This window comes from Schistocerca gregaria, chromosome 11 (assembly GCF_023897955.1).
Source record: "Schistocerca gregaria isolate iqSchGreg1 chromosome 11, iqSchGreg1.2, whole genome shotgun sequence".
Lineage (NCBI taxonomy): Eukaryota > Metazoa > Arthropoda > Insecta > Orthoptera > Acrididae > Schistocerca > Schistocerca gregaria.
Genome location: NC_064930.1, coordinates 79,994,447 through 80,016,491, shown reverse-complemented (window position 1 = coordinate 80,016,491; position 22,045 = coordinate 79,994,447). Strand labels below are relative to the sequence as shown.

Here is a 22,045-nt window from a genome sequence, read left to right as displayed (position 1 = left end):
GATCAACAAGATCCAAATAATAGGCTGCATTTGATATAACATGTTCTGAACGAGAGTTAGGCGAAAATTTTTCTCCGTTTGAAAATCTTTGCAGCCTCTTCTTTAGTACATCAAATTCTGCACAGAAATCACGAGTCATCCTAGATTTAAAAATCTAATCAGTTGTCATGCTTCATTTCTGACTGAATCACTATTAGGTATAAGAATAATACGAATATAAACATGACACAATATGTATATTCTTCCGCATTTGCTGTTGTCTGACTAGTTTCGTAGTTCACTAGGCAGACAGGATTTAAATGAGATAGCAGCAAACACGAAAGAATACATGGCAATATGTTTATATTCGTATTATTCTTACGGTGAAGAGAATACTGCATGTGATTCACATTTCATCAGATTCCTATTAGCAACCATCTCCTATCACAGGGAGGAAAAAATTCAGAACGCAGAGTTGGCCATATTGACAAACATCCCAAACAGTCTTGCCAGTCGGATTTTTGTAGTACATTGAAATTCTGCTACATTCGAAGATGAACAATACGGAACTTTTATTTACTTCGTTGGATAATGTATGAAAAAGCAGCAGTCGAAACTCGGGGCGGAGAAAAAAATGCTCATCTTCCACCTTTTTTTTAAATTTATTTACTGTCACAGAGGTTTTGGCACCAGTATTTATCTTTGTGCCTATAAAGCATGCCTGTGTAGCGCTACATATATTCGACGGCAGAAGTTAGTTGTGGCGGCACCTACCAACATTTTTCAGGACTTCCACTTGCTTTTACTCGATTCTAAGCCGCAGGCGGTTCTTTTGATAACGAAAACCATTAAAAAAAATTGCGGCTTACATTCGAGTAAATACGGTATTTTTAAATTCTGAACATTTCAAAAATTGATTTTTGTTTTGTTTTGAAAAAGAAAATTGTATATTAGTCATACATTATTTGTTGATGGGTGTGTCAATCTTCATTATGGTGTTACAGTGGGAACATATTAAAATAATTTTTATTTTACAGGTAAGCACAGCACCTTGAGCATAATCTTTATGGCTTTGGACTTGTTATTAAGATGTAGTAAATTAAAAACCAAATTAGGCTATCAAATAAATATTTTTATTTAATGAAAATTTATTACATTGTTAGAATCACATAATTAAATTCACATTTGGTTTTCCCATTTTAACTGTGAAGATTTTTGACATACACGATAAAAACACATGCTTAAACAAAGACTACAAATAATGCATTTAATTACGCCTTCATTTTACAGAAATATTAATCAATATTATCAAACAGAGATGTAGCTGTTTTTATTTCACAATGTGTTACTCATGTGCCTTGCAAAGAGAAATTATTTACTCATCTTTAACAAGAAAGACGTTAAGGTGATCCACTAACAGTCTTACTAGATTCTAAAATTATGTATTGCACTTTTAACACCCTCTGTACCAGACCTATTTTATGTACCCGTCCCTAGAAACCAGGCAATTTTGTCAATATTTAGAAATTCAATCAAATCTACTTTTTGGATTGTGGAAAATTTGGTACCACTTTGAAGCTGCACTTTTCAACTTTATTTATGTGCAACAGACACTACTTTGGAATGCACAGCTTTAAGGTATAATTATAGAAGTCACATAAATGTTTTTAAGAATTTATAAAAGTCATACGGATAAGAGAATGCAATAGTTATTTATTTTTAACTAATATTATGGCACTACATAACATCTTTCTGTCAGTCTACAATAACTGCATACAAATTTCACACAGAATCACTGTTTTTAGTGTGGAAAATTTCGAAGCAAGGTTCCAGGCAGAGTGAAACACCACACTGTTCACATTCGTACCGTGTCTCTTTGTGAGAAGCTTTGCCATTCTCTTTCTTACTCCTGGCACTGCACACATGACACACACGAGCAGCATGGTCACTCATAGTTCCTCTTTGTTAGCCAACCTACAGTTGCTTCATTCCTTTGTATGACTTCAAGTGTATCATCTCCAACAAGCTGAGCTGTCACTCTAAGTCTGTTATTGTTAGTTTCTTGTTGTGCACTGCATTGTATAGCCAAAAAGCATTTGACACTCCCATCAGCAGCAGATGGAAATATAATTTTCGCCACCATTTCAATGCTCTGTGCTGGAATGGATTGTACTGCAGGCACTGGTCTCAGATAACCACTCCAATTTTATTCAGATTGTAATCCAGTACCTGATGTGGTTACATTGCTACAGACCCATTTTTCTTAGTACACATACCAAATGTGGCCTGATGCCTTGTAGACAATGTATACACATCCCTCTTATACTTCCACTTCATTGCTAATACATTATCTTAACGCCGAAAAGACATTTCGCCCTTTCTCAGCTTATTAGATACTAACCTTTAGGTAAGCCTTACCTACATTTGTTCATAGTACCGACAGCTCCAGTACCTTCATCGGACAGTCGTTGAGAAAGCTCTGGACTGGAATAATATCAGTCTAAACACACAGTATGACCTTTATTCAGCAAACTGCCGTCAGACAACAACTGCAATACAACAGCGGACAAAGAATTGTCAACAATATGCTTACCAGCATAAACTTTCAATCCATACTTATGAGGCTTATTTTACATGTAAACATGGAAGCTCACACGACCTTGAAATGGACAAATGCCTTCACCAATTTTCAGTTTTTCTGAGGGACGATATGCCTGGCTACATCGCTCCTTCAAATTCTTATAGTACGGTGAAATTCATCTTCACCTGGTTTTTCTGTTTAGAATTGTCAACAAGATGCAAGCACGACAGTATCTGCGTAAAACGCTAACGACTCATAACTTGGGAACAGAAGCTACCACTAAGAACACAATTTTTGGCTTTCTTGAAATACACATGTGGAAAAGCATACCCAAGAATTGCCTCATCTCACTTTTAGTCACTAGCTTCCAGAAACTCAAAACTGAATCAGGCTTAATGTTATGACCTCTTCTTTTCTTCTGGATTGTCTGAGACACATACAAATTTGTCTGTATCTTGAGTTCTTTTACATCACGGTCAGTAAGGAACACATTACTGCAATCCAGTACAGAACTTTAGTCATCAATATTCACTAGAATCTGCCTGGGTGTAGTGTTGACAACAGGCAGAGGTCAGTAGGTGTCAAATTCAGTCTAGTCAACATCTTTTGGATGTGGCGCAGCCGCTGGATTTGAAGTAACACCTTCAACATCATTCCGATCTGCATCGGAAGACAATCTGTCGTCACTCTCGCTCTCTAAAAGGAATATCACATTATATGTAACTACATGTATCTCTTACAGAAAAGATGTTCAGCAGAAATTTGTGTACTGCACAATTATTAGCAGTGATACGCTGTTGAAAATTTGGGAATACGTACCTACAAACACATCATTATACTCAGAATCGTCAGAACCACTCTCCATATTATCCAGAGTGCCACTATCATTAATCAAATCCGCGATTTCTGCGTCTGATAAACCCCTCTGAGACACGATTACAAACAGGAAATAACACAATGACTTAAGGAAGCCTGAGAACGCAAAGATAAGTTTTAACATGAATTACGCTGCTGTAAACAACACTGCTGTGCCATCTGTACAAAGTATAACACTGGCCAAACCCCTAGAAATAATGTTGCAGTGTTTTGCATTAAATTAAATGTAGCAGCCTGTAAATTTTACAGGTCTGGTGATTTTCATGCGATACTAGGCCTGTAAATTTTACAGGTTTGGTGTTTAGAGTGTTAAATGATATAACCTAGTTCTCCCACACAATAATGACAACTGAGGCAACAACATCCTCTTATGCAATATAATGTGAGGATTTTCGTCTCTCTTCCAGTGGCAGTTGAGGGATTTAATGTACAAAGTATGATGTTTCTTTTATTACAGTCAATTTATCTGGTCTTCTTGGTTATGAAAAAGAAACAGCTGATTCACAATGATGTGTGTATAAAAGCTTTACATCTACCTTTCAATTGTGGGTAGCACAGATGCCATTCACTGTTTGTCATCATAGGTGCAAGCAACAAGTCATGTAATCTGTTCAAAAGCATGAAGCATCTGGGTCCACCTGAATCCTATGAACATCGAAATCCTTAAAATCAGGAACTATTTTTGCTTTACCTTTGGCTTTGCTCATAGGAATAAATGTATAACATGCAATGTGTGCCTGTGACTGCTTCTACAGCTTTATAAAAACTTTCTGCGAAGCTCCTTTTTCATGCTGCATGCTCACCTTTTTGTCACATGGAAGTGATCGATGAAGTATATGCTTTACACAGATCCCCAGATGACAGAGAGGCACAAATGTGACAGTGTCACGATTTAAAATGTTTCATTTCCCAATAAAACATTGAACAACTCACGCCAGAATACAAGTACAATATTTACCTTTGTGGGCTGTGCTTGGAACTTGCTAAACTCCAACATGTACTTTTCAACATTTTGTTGGGTTATTAAACACATAAAACAATGACAGCAGCAGTTTTCTGCCACTTTATCCCCTGAGCTAATGTGCTTCAAGAGTTACAAATGTACAAAGTACCCTGGTCCTCCTCTTTCCTTCTACAGCACTTTGCTAATTTTATCTCAACAACTCATCTTTACTTAAGTGAATGTTCTCTCTCTCTCTCTCTCTCTCTCGCTCTCTCTCTCTCTCTCTCTCTCGCTCTATCTGTTGTTCTACAAGCGTTTACTACCACTACCATAGGTTAAAAGTTACGAAAAGTGGAAAATGCATTTTATTCCTTCCATTATGTGTGTTTTGTTATATGGCACTTTTTAGTACAATTTTAAAATTATAAATTATAATTTCATTTAAACTATAGTTTAATAAACCAGCTTGCAAACTAACTGCAGCAGAGCCACAGTCTGCAATACGAATAGCAGTAAAATAAAATTTGTTTTCGTATGTTTCCTTTGGAATACCATGACGAACTTCTTCACACACATTAACAAGTAGTGTTACGAATGACACTTTTTCCAAAACAAAAGAAAATTTTGATTTTGAGATATTCAAAGTTTAAAAAGGTTTTGGCCTGGGAAAATTTAGCAATTTAATGAATTTAGTGAAACAACACATACAATTAAGGCCTATAATAAATTGAATGAAGCAGTATATGTCAAATACCTTTTGAGATACAGCCATTTGAAGGCTTTGAAACATGACAGAAATTTTGGAAACTTTAAAAATTAATGGCTCAAAGACGAAACACCCAAAAAAATTTTTAATTGCAGATTTTATTTTATTTTGATAGATTGGGAGGGGGGATCATAATAATGAGTTCTCTTTCCTCTCTGGTGAGAGTACTGGCCTTAAGCAGTAGTTTCTAAACACCTATAATTTATATGGAATAATAAGGTACCCTGAACAAATTGACCACCTCAACGCGAACCAGCACAGATTTCAAAAACATCGATCATGTGAAACCCAATTCACTCTTTTCTCACGTGACACACTGAAAGCATTGAATTGAGGCAACCTGGTAGATGCAGTATTTCTCGATTCCCAAAAAGTATTCGACTCAGTACTGCACCTACTCTTGCTGTCAGAAGTACGATAGTATGGGGTATCAACTGAAATTTGTGACTGGCTTTGAGGGGGAGGATGTTATCGTGGATGGAGAAGCATCATCAGAAGTAGAAGTAAATTCACATGTGCCCCTGAGAAGCATGATGGGATACTCGTTGTTCATATTGTATATTAATGATCTTGCAGACAATATTAATAATAAATTCAGGCTTTTTGCAGATGATGCAATTATCTATAATGAAGAACTGTCTGAAAGAAGTTGCACAAACATTCAGACAGATCTTGATAAGATTTCAATGTGGTGCAGAGAGTGGCAACTTGCTCTACACGTTCAGAAATGTAGAATTGTGCACTTCACAAAACAAAAGAACGTAGTATTCTATAATTTTAGTATAGATGTGTCACTGTTGAAAATGGTCAACTCATACAAATACCTGACTAATACTTGGTATAAATAAACTTTGTTTTTGACTAATACTTGGTACGGATATGAAATGGAATGATCACATAGGCTCAGTTTTAGGTAACCAAGAGGTAGACTTCGGTTTATTGATAGAGTTCTAGGGAAGTGCAATCAGTCTACAAATGAGATTGCTTACAAATCACTCGTGCAACCGGTTATAGAATACTGCTCCAGTGTGTGGGACCTGTACCAGATATAACTAACAAGGGGTACTGAATGTATACAAAGAAGGGCAGCACGAATGGTCACAAGTTTGTTTAGTCCGTAGGAGAGTGTCACAGAGATACAGAAGAAACAGAACTTGCAGACCATTGAAGATAGACAAACTATCCTAAGAAAGTCCACTAATAAAGTTCCAAGAGCCTGCTTTAAATGATGACACTAGGAATATACTACACCCCCTGCACATCGCTCACATAAGGATCGTGAAGATAAGATGAGAATCATTACTGCATGCACGAAAGCGTTCAAACTCCATATGTGAATAAAACAGGAAGAAACCCTAATAACTGGTACAATAGATTGTAACCTGTGCCATGCACCTCACAGTGATTTATGGAGTACATATGTTGATGTAGGAATAATAATAATAATAATAATAATAATAATAATAATAATGTAATTAAAACACACTGAAATATTAAGTATTTTAAAATTTGTGATTTATAAAATTCAATTTCAGTGCTAGGTTAAAAACGAAGAATTCCATGAGATTTTATGAAATTCCTGAAAGTCCCCTGTTTTTTTCCAGGTAAGATGTAATTCCATGACAATTCCAGGTTTCCCAGAAGAATCATCACACTGATAAAGCATGTCAAGGAATGTGGAAAATGGTTATAATGCAGAAATGGAGGGATTTATGTAATATCCAAAAGGACAAGATCATTGGCTTTCGGGGCAAATGTGGAAACATTTCCAAAATAACAAAGTTTGTAAAACATTCACATACCACTGTGGTTAAAGAATACCACACACGGCAAAATCATGCTATCCAAAACCAGTACAGAGGCAACTGTGGTGTGCCACAGGCCAAAGAAAACACGGCTGATGATGTCTGGAAAGATGTGATGAGCAACTAACCACCCAGATAAACCGGACTACCACCAGTGTGCCTTGAATGACTCTTCAGCACAAGTTTCCGTGTACGGACCTCTGCAGCAGGAGCCCAGTTTGCGCACCCACGCTGACACAGGCTGGAATATGCACATCAAAACCATGGCTGGAAGTCCATAGTGTGGAGACAGGGAGCATTTGCAGACGGATCACATTTTACGCTCCACTGGACATACAGCCGTTGGCACGTGAGGTGTGAGAACATCTAGTCCACGCTGAAGGGGGGGGAGCATTATTTGTCTGGGGAATGTTGCAATGGCATATCCTGGATGACCTTGTCATTCTGGAAGGCCCAATGGATCAACAGAAGTATGCACCTATCCTTGGGGACGATATCCTCCCCTTCAAACAGTTTGCTTTTCCTCGACACACTGGCACCTACCAGATATCGCACAACTCTCAATTTATTTGGGTGGTTTGAAGAGCGCAAGAGTTAGTTTACCGCACTCCCCAGTCCACTGAACTCCCCACAGTTAAACACAAGTGAGAATCTGTGTGACCACCTCGATCGGGCTGTTCACGCTGTCGATCCTCATCCAAGAAAACGAGCACAGGTAGCTATGGCACTGCAGTTGGTACAGCTCTGTATCCCCATCAATAACTTCCAGAACCCCACAGATTCCTTTCCTGCACGTTTCGCAGAGGTCTGCACTGCAAAACATTGTTATCCAGGCTTCTCACAGGTCACATTGATGTGAGTGGGCACTGTGCTCTGCGAATATTTTGTACTAAACTGGTGTTAAACAAAAAGGTTGTTGAAGAGGCAGACTTACAGCAGCCAAAGATGCTTCCAACAGACTGTGAAAAATCCACACGCCCTACCTGTGAGACCCTGAGACTGCTACCCTTCCAGTTCTCTCAACTGGTCATTCTGCCTACTCAGAAGCACATTTCTGTAGCACTCCAAATTTGGAAAGTGTGGTTTCTTGCAGTATTCGTGTGATAGCAAGTTTTAGTTACTTTGAGAGTGTCAAATAACCGGACCAGAGACAAAATGTAAAACCTTATACAACTATACCACAAAATATATTATTTGTAGAAACTGACCAACAAACATTAAGCAAAAACAAGAACATAAAAAATAAGCCACAGGAAGCTGAAAAAACAAAATTCCTGGCAAATGTAAAAAAAAAGCACCAAAATTCATAGACACACACAGGTAAAATAGAGCAAGTAAATAAATTTAAATGTCCTGGAGAAACTATACAACAGAATGGACTATAAAAATCTGCAACAAGTGCAAGAATTATCAAAATGGAAAGAGGGTTTGAGCAAAAATATTTACAACAAGAAATGTATATGCAGGAAAAAAAAAAAAAAAAAAACACTTCACCACAGTGGTATGACCAGAATGTTTATACGGATCTGAATGCCTAACGATGAACTGTAAGATGGACAAACTAGAGGTATTGGATAGAAGGATTATTAGAAAAATAATGGATGTAATAAAAACAGCAGATGGTTGGAAACTAAGAAGAAATGAGATCTGCAAAAATATTAGAGAGAAAATATCTGAAGTAATGGCCACATGAAGATTAACCTTTTCCGAACACCTCTACCGAATGGATGGAAAGACTACAAAACTCCTATATTTCTGGAAGAAGAAATCGACAGAAGCATGGATTACAGAAGTAAGGAAAGATCTAGAAAGAAGCAACATCAAAGAATCATAAGTAGCAGAAAGAAACTGTTTTAAAAATAAAATAGTAAATTTGAAAGGCTTTCAAGGCAGAAAAAAAAAGCCGGGAGCAACACGGGTAGAGAAGGGATACTTTATGGAGACTAAATGAGGGAATACTGGAAAAATAGGAAATAACAACGAAGGAAGAAGAGGAACTGAAGTGGTTAACATGATCCTAGTTCGTCAATACAATTGTAAAAAAGAAAAAAGAAAAAAAAAGAAAAAAAAGGGGGGGGGCAGAGGAAGATATAGTTTAAACATATTTAGAAATTTTCCAGCTGTGGACCAAAGCATAATAAAAACTAAACCACTAGATTTGAGATCAAGGTTCACGTAAGAGCTCACAAAGATGCACGCCTCTGAAAGAAGTGGCAAAGGGGAGAATGAATTGTAAACCTACATAATGGTGAGTGACAATAAGAAGTTACTATGTTCACGGTTGTATTATGCACGTGTTACATCCGTTACTCTACAGGTATTTAAAGTTAGTGTACTGTAGAAAGTACCAAGAACGCCCACTTCCTAGCATATTGTTCCCAGAATATTCTTCCTACTGTCATCCCTACTAACTTATTCAAGGCTATATAAATGAGTTAAAAAAAATCTAGAAATATATTACACTCAAACAGTGCCCAAAAAGACAAGCTGAGACAGTCACGACTGCCGAAACCGAAATCTGTGGCCTGCAGCCTCTGGCCTGTTGAGCATTACTGCCAGTCCTGTGTCTACTGAAAAATCACAAAAAGTCTCATTTACCTACACACCATCTGGGAAGATCTGAAAGACTAAATCCAATGAGGGGCCCGAAATTGGCAAGTGAGTCTCTCAAAAATACCTGCAGAACTGGATCGTGACTCTGGTCCAGAACAAAAATCTGTCCCCGTGTGGCTCGCTATCCTGACAAGGCCAGAGTTGCAAACCCGTATTAATACAGAAAACTTACTCTGTTGCCCACTCGCTATCGCCTTCGAGGTCCAAGTTGAGCACGAGGTGGTGCGGAGCTGGCACTGTCTCGCGGTACATGGCTCGCAAGATGGCAGACGCGTTCGACTCGGCATCGTAGTTGAACATCATCTTGAGTGCGAGGGGGAACGCCAGCCGCGAAATGCCACTGTCGTGCAACTTGACGAGGTTGTCGACTTTGCTCTTTTCGCGTTCCTCACTAGTGTCACTCACTGAAACAGAAAGCATTTCCTCTGATAGAATTACAAAAAGATATAAAACCAAACTGGCAATTACAGAACAACTATTCTCAAAATGCTCAATGACAACGGTGTCATAGCATATAAGGGGCATTCAAAAAGAAACGAGCCGGAGGCATAATTACAGAAATCAGTACCTATATGTTAGAAGTACTGACCCTGCCTGTTGAGACACTTCTCCCACTGTGACAAGGCAGTGAATGGCTGTCTCATACAATTCCCGGGGCTGCAACGTTAGCCAGTTCTGCACTTACAACTGGACATCGTTGTCCGAGGTGAAGCTTTGTGCTGACATTTTTCTTTGACCAAGATGGCCCCCTTCTGATTCACTTCCTGCAGCACAGGATTACAGTGAATGCACAGCGCTACTTGCAAACCTTGACTACCCTTTGCCAAGCAATCAAATCAAAACGACGACACAGTTGTGCCACTCCTGCATAAATTCAAATGGGAGGTTCTCGGCCACCCTCCATACACTCCGGATATCTCTCCCTATGATGACATCATTTTTCATCCCTTTAAAAAGTCTCTGAGGGGGCAAACGATTCACCTCAGAAGAAGACATCCAGCTGTAAGTGCAGAACTGGTTAACATCACAGCCCCAGGAATATTATTAGACAGCCAATCACCACATTGTGTCATAGTGGGACAAGTGTCTCAACAGCCAGGGCCAATACTTCTATATTCAGGTACTGGTGTCTAATTATGCCTCTGGCTCGTTTCTTCTTGAACGTCCCTTATATTTTTTACTCCTAGTCCTACAGCGTAACCTTCTGGGGATTTGCAGCTAAAGTGACAAACAAAAGAAAAACAAAGCAAAAATGAGCATAAGGAGAGCAGTGAGAGAAGCATTAAATGACATTGAAAGTAAAATTTTGTCAGCTGATCTGAGTAAAAACCCTAACTGGTTTTGGTCTAATGAAAAATCAGTGTCGTCAAAATCATGTCTTCTTCCAATCGGCGATCATATTGGCACCAAAACAGAAGATAAGAGAAATAAGGCCAAAATACTGAATTCCGTTTTCCAAAACTGATTCAGCACAGATGCTCATAACACAGTCCCTCCTTTCAATCATTGTACGAAGGTTGAAATAGCAAAAATTGAGATAACCGATCACGGAGTAGAAAAAGAAATATAATCGCTTAGTAATTGTAAGCCATCAGGACAAGATGAATTAAGATCACATGAAAGAACTTGCTCCCGTCTAGTAGAAGTTTATCGTACATCACTGGAGCAACGAAGCATACCTATCAACTGGAAAAAAATTGCAAGTAATCACTTTCTCAAGAACGGCTGTAGGGTAGATGCCCACACTTTTAGATCCATATCGTTGACGTCTATCTGCTGTAGAAATAAGGGACATGTTTTATGGTCAAGAATTATTATGCTTTTCGAGAACAAAAATCTTTTCTATAAAAATTAATACAGATTCTGCAAAAATAGATCCTGCGAAACTCTTACAACTCCGTTCCTTCGCGAGATTGGTACTGTTGTAGACAAAGGCACTCAGGTTGATGCTGTGTTACTTGACTTCAAAAAGGGAATTTGACACCGTCCCACCCTGCCATTTAGTGTGTGTGCGCGCGCAAGGGGTAGAGCAGGGGAGGTTGTTAAGTACCAGATTAGATTTCTGACTAGATTCAGGACTTCCTTGCAGATTGAACTCAACACACTGCTCTTAACAGAATAAAATTGACATATGTAAAGGTAATTTCTGGAGTATATCTAGGGGCAGTGACAGAACCATTACTGCTTACAATGTATACAGGATGTTACAAAAAGGAAGGGCCAAACTTTCAGGAAACATTCCTCATACACAAATAAAGAAAAGATGTTATTTGGACATGTGTCCGGAAATGCTTAATTTCCATGTTAGAGCTCATTTTAGTTTCGTCAGTATGTACTGTACTTCCTCATTCAGCGCCAGTTGGCCCAATTGAAGGAAGGTAGCATAGGCTTCGATGCTTGTGTTGACATGTGACTCACTGCTCTACAGTACTAGAATCGAGCACATCAGTACGTAGCATCTACAGGTTAGCGTTCATCACGAATGTGGTTTTGCAGACAGTGCAATGTTTACAAATGTGGAGTTGCCAGATGCCCATTTGAAGTACGGATTAGCACGAGGCATTAGCAGTGGCGCGGTACGTTTGTAGAGAGACAGATTTCCAGAACGAAGGTGCCCCGACAGGAAGACGTTCGAAGCAATCAATTAACGTCTTAAGGAGCACGGAACATTCCAGCCTGTGACTCGCGACTGGGGAAGACCTAGAATGACGAGGACACCTGCCAACGGACGAGGCAATTCTTCGTGCAGTTGACGATAACCCTAATGTCAGTGTCAGAGAAGTTGCTGCTGTACAAGGTAACGTCAACCACATCACTGTATGGAGAGTGCTACGGGAGAACAGGTTGTTTCCGTACCGTGTACAGCGTGTGCAGGCACTATCAGCAGCTGATTGGCCTCTGCAGGTACACTTCTGTGAATGGATCAGCCGACAATGTGTCAATCCTCATTTCAGTGCAAATGTTCTCTTTACGAATGAGGCTTCATTCCAACGTGATCAAATTGTAAATTTTCACAGTCAACGTGTGTGGGCTGAAGAGAATCCACACACAATTGTGCAATCGCGTCATCAACACAGATTTTCTGTGAACGTTTGGGCACGCATTGTCGGTCATGTCTCAATTGGGTCCCTTGTTCTTCCACCTACACTCAATGGAGCACGTTATGATTTCATATGGGATACTCTACCTGTGCTGCTAGAACACGTGCCTTTACAAGTACGACACAACATGTGGTTCATGCATGATGGAGCTCGTGCACATTTCAGTCGAAGTGTTCGCATGCTTCTCAACAACAGATTCGGTGACCAACGGATTGGTAGAGGCTGACCAATTCCGTGGCCTCCACACTCTCCTGATCTCAACCCTCTCGACTTTCATTTATGGGGGCATTCGAAAGCTTGCAAAAGAAAAGGAAGTCACTACTGTATACACACACTATTGATGAGAAACTGCTAGAAACAGTATCTAGTGTAAAATATCTAGCAGTAACTATGCAGAGTGATCTTTACTATAGTGACCACATAAAACAAAACTTAAGAAAAGGAAATGCCAGACAGAGTCATCCGCGAAAGAAATGGCTTACAAGGCACTTGTTGAACCGGTTCTTCATTACTGTTCATCTGTGTGAGATCCTTGCTATGTAGGCCTGATAGAGCAGACAGAGAAGGTCTAATGAAGAGCGGCACGTTTCATCACACTGTCATTTAGTCGGTGCAAAGGCATTATTGAGTTGCTCAACAAACTCTATTGGCAGATTTGGTGCTACTTTTTTGCCCGATTCAATGTAATCTTTTTGCCAAATTTTGCGTTTTTGCCAATGTCACTTATGTTGTCCAATTTCAATAGTTTTTTTACCAGTACTATTTTTGATGTCAAATAGTAGTTCATTACACAGAAGGTAAACTATCTTTTTAAGATTACCGTATTTACCCGAGTATAAGACGACCCCAAATACAAGACAACCCTATTTTTTAAGAGGCTCCTTGAGAAAAAATGATTTTTTTAAAATGTTCTGTCTAAGCAAAATAAACTTTTATTGATGTTAACATATTTGTTTAGAAATTTCCACATACCCATTCTAAACTTATACCATTTATTGGTTGTCTATGTTTTGATAACACGTGAGGAAATAAAATAAACAAAAAGAATTTCTTTACATTAATTTTTAACTTTACTGTCGTCTTTGTTTGCTTAGTCTGTCGTCCGTGGTACTACTACTTTTAATCATTATTGCCCTCAGCCTAGCAGGACAATTGTGAAACTTGCATCTTTCTTTTCATAAATACTTGACTGTTTCTTCCAAATATGTTGATTTTTTGTATCATACAGCAGATTCCGCTTTTGTACTATGTGAGAATCTTACAATGTCTTTCATTACAAAACATATCGTCTGCTTGCCATCCTCCCATAGCAGCTGACACACCCCTTGTAATCTATACTTCTAGCATCTGCTGCAGAAAGGTATGCTATTGTTAAGTACCTGTCCAATTTTAAAGTCAGTTCAATTCTAACTACAAATGGATTCAGGTATACTGTGATAGATGTTCATAAACAACCGAAGTACGCAGTATAGATTCCCGTAGTTGTCAGCGAGACAAAATTTGCTTCCTGCTCACCACTGCACTCGCTACACCCAGTTCTCAGCCAAACTCTTGTCACAGTTCTCCCTCCGAGCCTTCCGTAGTGTTGTGCTTTAACAACACTGAAACACAGACGGCTATATCTTCTAGGTGAGCACGTCATATGCGACAACAGCAGCTAAAACACAAACGAAAGATCGCAGTCACGATTCGGTCCAAATCTCAAACTTTTGCTTGACCCACATCTGTTGGTACAATCTCCACAATAGGTCTCCCCACTATAACTTAATTCGTGATATCCATTGCACTCTAATGCCATTTGTTCTGTTTGCTAGATATTTCATTCTAAATTATCTTTTTCTTGTTTGATCTGAATGCACCATCTTGATCTAAATCCGATTAAAATCTAGCAGCATCCCCCCCACCCCCCCCAATATTCTAATACGAGAACAGTTACTGAATTATCATTTGCAACTCACTTCGTAAATGATTAGTTTCTCATAACCAAGTAAAATAATGACTTGGCTTCAGAATCATGTAACGGACTTTTGACGGACAAGATTTTCATCTCTGAATGTTACCTGTACTCAACGAGCAGCATCAATGTATGTGTACAGTATCCGTATATGTATAACAACTTCTACTACAAACCAATTCAAATACAATGAAAATTTGAGAGTTGATCGAATTTAATGCTATTTCCTCCAGTGTTTCACGATATTGTCAGTTTTTAAGCAGAGCCCGAGATTGCTGTAATGCCTATAGTTCATAGCTCCTTGTGTATCACTTCACTGCAATAGCGTCACGAGTCAAAAGTCACGAGATTGATCTAGCAAGATCGATACTGCGTCGAGTGCTTCTGCGTATCACGAAATCTTGATCCTATTCAAACAAATATTACTGTTTGCTAAGATATACCTTTCGGAATTCGTCAAAATAAATTTGTATGAAACTTCAATGACCAAAGAAAGCTTCATCGTATATGTTAAGATGACTCCTATATTGAACTATAGGGTGAACATTAACAAAACCAATAAATGCAGGGACGAAAACGTATCATTGCCACAGCAGGTGGCGCTGATTAATGACAGTTTTTCTGACCACGTGCTGTGTGTTCATTGCCTGTTGTTGGCTTTGCTATTGACGCAGTGCATGGCATGTGGGCTACATGGCCCACCCATTATATTCTTTTGCTCTTTATCTTCTGTAGTATAGTTGGTTGTCACATCAGAAGGTAGATTTCCTAGTGTTTCCTCCACCATTCTCAGTTGTCTAAAACTGGTCTCCATATCTTCCTAATTATTATTCCTCTTCTTTCAAATATTAACAGTTTTTTCTTTTCTCGCTTAGTCGTGCTCCATATTTCTGAACCGTACATTGCTGCTGGGCATAAAACACTGTTATAGATTCTCATCTTAATGTTCACTGAGATCGATTTAGAGCCGAGCGTCTCTCTGAGGGAATACATGCATTTCATTCCCACTGCTATTCTGTCCTTGATGTCCATTTTTATGTTGTCATCTGTGGTAAACCAACATCCCAAGTATTTGAACTGGTGTACTCTCTTGAACCTGTTGCCATCTATCTCAAGAAATTCTTCCTGCTCTTTTTTTCCTAACCGCATGAACTCTGTTTTGTCTTTATTCACTTGAGCCCTATCTTCTGTGCATGATCGTCCATTTTCTGGTACATTCCTTTCAACTCGTGCTTTGATTCACTGAGAAGTACTACGTGATCTGCATATGCGAGACAATTGAAGTTACCTTTCATCTGTACTCCAGCCTACTCCCGTTGACTACACTCTCATTACTTTCTCTAAGACGACACTGAACAGAACACCTGAGAGAGCATCCCATTATCTGAGACCTGTCCAATCTTTAATGTTTCTGATGTGGCTCCTCGGTAATGTACTGCTGCATCTGACCCTTCCATACAAGCTTGCACCAGCATTGCATTGTATAGGCTATCCCTGCACATTGAAAATCGACGAACACGCTGTAGCTATCTTTATCATATTCCCAGTGTTTTTTGAACAATTGTCTTAGTGTGAAAATGTGATCTATTGTCGATCAGTTCTGTCAAAAGCCTGCTTGCTACTCCTGTATGTTACTCTCTTTGAATGGTTGCAATTTTCTGAGGATAATGATGGACAGTACCTTATATATTACATTCAACAAGCGGATTCCTCTGCAGTTACCAGATTCCATAGTACTTCCCTTCTTGTGAAGCAGGAAGTATCGACAAAAGAAGAAAACTAGTGCAACATTGGCAGGATGGGAAGAGCAACACAAAAGGGCTGCAGAAATGAAATATTGTCAGTGAGGGCACGAAACAATTAACAAGCAGCGACAAGACAAACACTCATAAAAGTTTTCCTCAAGGATTGGGAAAAGCAGTCTGCAGATCTAAGAAACCACTACCTAGGTCACCAATGAGCAAGCAGTGCTACTAGAGCAAATTTGATGCGAACTGTCACCAATAAAAGAAGACATAGTTGTGGGTGAAACATCATGAAAGGAGAGATCTGAGTCACTGTAAATGATACATGTGATGTTATTAAGGCTTTCTTTGTCTGTGATATCACCAATTATCAATTACGAGTGTAATATGGGCCCACGTAATACCTCAGTTGTTATGCCAAATGTAGATGATGAGATAGAGGAGACTTATTTTGTAGAAAGTAAGAATGCCACCTTTGGGAGACCAAATGACAAGAATGTTTAAGTTCTGACTGATGGTACCAGTATAATGTCTGTTTCACCTGAACCAACAACTGACTGGAGAGACAGACTGATTATTGCTGTTGGGTTTCTTGCTACAGTGTATGTTCAATAGCTGGTGTAAGTACACTGTTGCCCGGTCTGGAATTTAATGTCTGTCTGTGAATGTAGCCTTATAGAGTAATTGTGGACTTCATTTTAACATCTTTGTGTGAAATGTGGCTCTCATCATAGGGTTGCCTCATAAATTCATAGACTTTACTCTTGTTTTATAGTGTTCTTGTGATATATCCTATTACTTTCAAAATCTATGACAATTAAGTTTCATAAGGACAAAGTGTCAGATGGCTAATTTGGATTAGCATCCATAACAATATGCAGTTAGATGTAGTTTTAGAAGTATGAAAATAGTCTCATTACCATGGAATCATAATGAAAGGTTCTGGTTACCAGTAAAAAATTATACATTAAACTTCAGAAGCTTTTTCTCAGATCACCAAAACAATTTTTTCTAGCCCTATTCTCTGTCACATGCATAAATAAAATTGTAACTTGTCGTTAATGGTTATCCTACTCGTATCAGTTGTTTAAATTTTTGTAAATTGAGAGGTACATACCAATTATTAAACACAAGAGCTATGGTAAGCTTAACTTTTTGTCACATATCAACTAAAAAATAATTACTGTGAAATTCCCCTTTGGAAAGACATTTAGATGCGCGAAAAACCACATTCTGCTTAAAACGGCGTGCACTGAAACTTTAACATCAAGCATGACATTTTAATTTATTACTTATTTAGTACTAACTCCATTCACCACATACTTTGCACACAGTATCTACATATATCGTTGAATGTATCTGCAAAATTATGTCTCAGTGCAATATATACTTCAGGAGATATGTCGCAATAAACATTGAGATGCATGAAAAACTTGCTTTTGCTTATGGTGGAGTGCAAACCGACCAGCCTATATTTACCCAGTGTTTCATAATGAGAGCATTTACTAACTTCCAAACAAGTTTAAGCATAATTTTAAACTTTTTCAAAAAATGTTCTCACATGTTTAACATCCTATATTTAAACTTTAACTCATTTGTAAAGCAATCAGATGTTTGAAGCTATTTATACACAGGGGTTCGATTTTTTAAAGAAACTGGATTTACTGGTATAATTAACTCTCCCTAATACAATGTTTAATAAAAGTTATGCTAAGTAGCAGAGCTACTACTGACATTTCTATAGGCACACTGATGTTAGAAATCAAACTACTTGATCATTTGTAGTCAAAACTGGAAGATTAATGAATGAAAAGGGAATTTAAGATTATCGAATGAAAAATGATTTGTATCAGCAGAATGGAAAGAGGTGCACAAAGCATTTAGTATCAGTGAAAAATGTACAGTGGAACCTCACATAAAGAGCATAATTCGTTCCAGAATATTATTCTTAGTGTGAAATGCTCATTAAGCGAAACAATTTATCCCATATAAATAAATGTAAAATATGATAATGTGTGTCGCACAGAAAAGTTCTAAAGTTTTATTTTATTCATGCCATTTATTCAAAGAAAATTATACATACATCATACATACATGATACATAAATAATTATTTTTTACTAAGAAGCTATCAACAGACTTGGTGAAAATGCGACACAGCATTACCATAAAATAAATTTATGGCACGCTTACACACAGCTTTATTGGGGGTAATGATTTTTCAATGTATGGTGGAAGCAATACCCATGCTTTCAGCATTTCTCTTATTGCATCTGAAGATTGCTGCTTTCCTTTTACCACCACCACCACCACCACCACCACCACCACCACCACCACCACCACCACCACCACCCTACTCCTCTGAAGAGCTTCTCTTTACAACTTCCTGCTGTGAAACACATTGCAATTCCATCAGTTCTTTGGTGGTCATTTCTTGTCTGTTATCTTCAACAAGCTCACTGGTATCGTTGTTATCCTCTTATAGCCCTGTACTCTTGGCCAAAGACACAATCTTATTGACTACAGGCTCCACAAGTACTGACTCAAGTACCTCAGAGTCACATTCAACAATGCACTCCAGTACATACCTTCTTCCAAGCAGAAGTGAGAATTCTTTTGGTAACCCCTTCCCACAATTTTCGATCATCTTCAGACACGCAATGATGATGAAGTGATATTTCCAAAACTCTCAGAGTTTGATTGGTAGCTGAAGTCAAACTCAAAGCAATGCTCAAAGAGTGCTTTAGTGTAGAGCATCTTAAAGTTAGAAATAATCTCCTGGTCCATAGACAGGAGTGGTGTTGGGTAGCAGAATCTGATCTTGATGAATTGAAAGTCTGCAAGGAGTTGTTCTCGTAGGCCTGGAGAAAAGCAAACATTTTTTCAATGAAGAACCAAACATTTCATTTGTTGTTGTTGTTGTAGTAGTAGTTGTTGTGGTCTTCAGTCCTGAGACTGGTTTGATGCAGCTCTCCATGCCACTCTATCCTGTGCAACCTTCATCTCCCAGTAACTACTGCAACCTACATCCTTCTGAATCTCCTTAGTGTATTCATCTCTTGGTCTCCCTCTACGATTTTTACCCTCCACGCTGCCCTCCAATGCTAAATTGGTGATCCCTTGATGCCTCAGAACATGTCCTACCAACCGATCCCTTCTTCTGGTCAAGTTGTGCCACAAACTTCTCTTCTCCCCAATCCTATTCAATACTTCCTCATTAGATATGTGATCTACCCATCTAATCTTCAGCATTCTCCTGTAGCACTACATGTCGAAAGATTCTATTCTCGTCTTGTCCAAACATTTCATTTCTTTATATATTAAAAAAAAAAATAAAAAAAAATAAACACTAACAACAACACCAACAACACACCACCACGTGCCACCGAAGCCTTGTTGTTGAACCTCCACATCACATCTAAATTGCTCTTCTGGACTTTACACTTCTTGAAGGCGTGTACAATTTCTGAGTAGTAAACAAGAAGCGGCTTAATTTTCAAATCGCCGCTTGCGTTGGCACAGAATAATAGTGTCAGTTTTTCATTGGCTTCTGACCAGGAATGCATTCTCCTCTGTTGTTACAATGGTATACTGCGGCATCTCTTTCCAGACTAGACCTGCCTCATCACAATTAAAAACCTGTAGGGGTAGATAACCTAAAGGATCTACAAGCATCTCGAAGTTGCTGATGAAGTTCTCTGCTGTCTCTGTATCGGAGCTGGATGCATTGCCATGCCTCACAACTGTGTGACTGCCGGTTCTTCTCTTAAGCATCCAATACCAACCTCGGCTTACCTCACACATTTCTTCTGCCACTGATGACCCTGGTATCTTCTTAACGAGGTTGATGAAAATTATTCTTGCCTTCTCACAAATTATGTTCTCGTTACATTGTCACCTTGCAATTTCTTTTCATTCATCCGTATAAGTAGCAACTTTTCGATATCGTCCGGAATACACCACCATTGTTCAGGTAGTCTTGTCACTCCATTTGAAGCCTCTCTCTCTTTAATCTTGTTCTTGTTCTTGAGGATAGTGCAAATAGTTTATGTAGACTGACTGTATGTGCATGACAAATCAGCAACACTCGGACCACGTTCACGTTTTTCAATGATTTTACGTTTCATTTCTGAGGTAAATTTCTTTCTCTTACAGTCGTCTTCCTTCGGCTTCATCTTCAGACACATTTTTACAGAGGTTATCAAAATTTGCACACAAAAAACACTGTGTGAACGAAAGTTTAGAAAAATGTGGGATCATAGGCTGCACTAAGATGTTAGCAGAAAGAGCGTTAAACCCAGACTACAGTACGTAGTAAAGACATTGTTCATATGCCTCTGCCAACAATGAAAGGTGTTCATTTTGTTGAACATTTCCCCCGTGCAAATGGCTGGTGGCATCAAAATAAATCATCACTCTCATCACTCGTTACGTGAAACATCGCTCATTAAGTGAGGGTTGGGTTTTTTTTTTTCCTTCTCCCACACACAGTTTGTTTTGCTCATTATGTGAATTGCACGTTACTGGAAGTGCTCGTTAAGAGAGGTTCCACTGTAATATATTCTGTAAAGTAACAAACAGTTCCGGAGAAAATCGTTTGAAAATGCAATTATTAAATTACAATCCCCCCCCACTTTTCTTCACATGTTCTTAGGGATATAAAGGCCAATTGCGTCTACTGTTAAACACAGCAGTTTGTTTTTCAGAGTAGAACTTCTCTCCACAATAGCATTCATAAGAGTGGTTGAAACTGCTCAGCAAATCACTCGTGTGTGGCAACTGTTAAAGCAACTGACCAATTGCAGAGGTCTTACACATGACAGGTGTTAGCGAACCACTGCTTGTGTGTCAGGCCCTTTGTATGTAGCTGTTTACACTATATATTTTACATAAAACAATAAACTGGTAGCCAAATGCAGGAATTCTTATTATTCCATGACTACCGGATTCGGCACCATCATCAGATCTAGGGAGGACAGAAAACACTATAAAAGTGGGCTTGGATTCCACTTATATAAAATATATACATATAAATTTAGTCACATACTTTAGGACACATACAGATTACAACACAAAGGCAAACAATGGCGATATTAATAGTTGCCTTTAACGTGCAGGCCTAACAAAATTGTCATAAGCAGCACATGGGCATCCAAGAGATGACATTATAAATGTTAAGTGTGTCAATCACATACAAGCCCTTCGGACCAACACTGAAACATGGGAATGTAGTCAACTCTTATGAATGAGGCAAGAATGTCTTATTTTAGGGCGATAGGTATTGGAGGGCAGTGTGGAGGGTAAAAATTGTATAGGAAGACAAAGAGATGAATACACTAAGCGATTTCAGAAGTATGTGGGGTGCAGTAGTTACTTAGAAATTGAGAAGCTTGCACAGGATAGAGTAGCATGGAGAGCTGCATCAACTCAGTCTCTGGTCTGAAGACCACAACAACGGAGGCGTGTAAACAACCATTTTCCCCTCACTATCTGCAAGTTCAAGAGGAAAGGAAAGTACTAGTAGTGGAACAGCACATCCTCTGCCATGCACCACATGGTGGCTGTCAGAGTAAGTATGTATGTATGTGTGTGTACAGGGTGTTTCAAAAATGACCGGTATATTTGAAACGGAAATACAAACTAAACGAGCAGCGATAGAAATACACTGTTTGTTGCAATATGC

At 38.7% G+C, this 22,045-nt stretch overlaps 1 protein-coding gene across 1 annotated transcript in view; it reads right to left on the bottom strand.

Moving 5' to 3' along the window:
• LOC126295463 (serine/threonine-protein kinase Pink1, mitochondrial) overlaps window positions 1-22,045 on the bottom strand; it is a 109,358-nt gene that overhangs the window by 66,789 nt on the left and 20,524 nt on the right. The window contains exon 3 of the mRNA XM_049987993.1: window positions 9,736-9,967. Within this exon, the coding sequence (XP_049843950.1) occupies window positions 9,736-9,967 (232 nt within the window). The remainder of the gene's footprint in view (window positions 1-9,735; window positions 9,968-22,045) is intronic.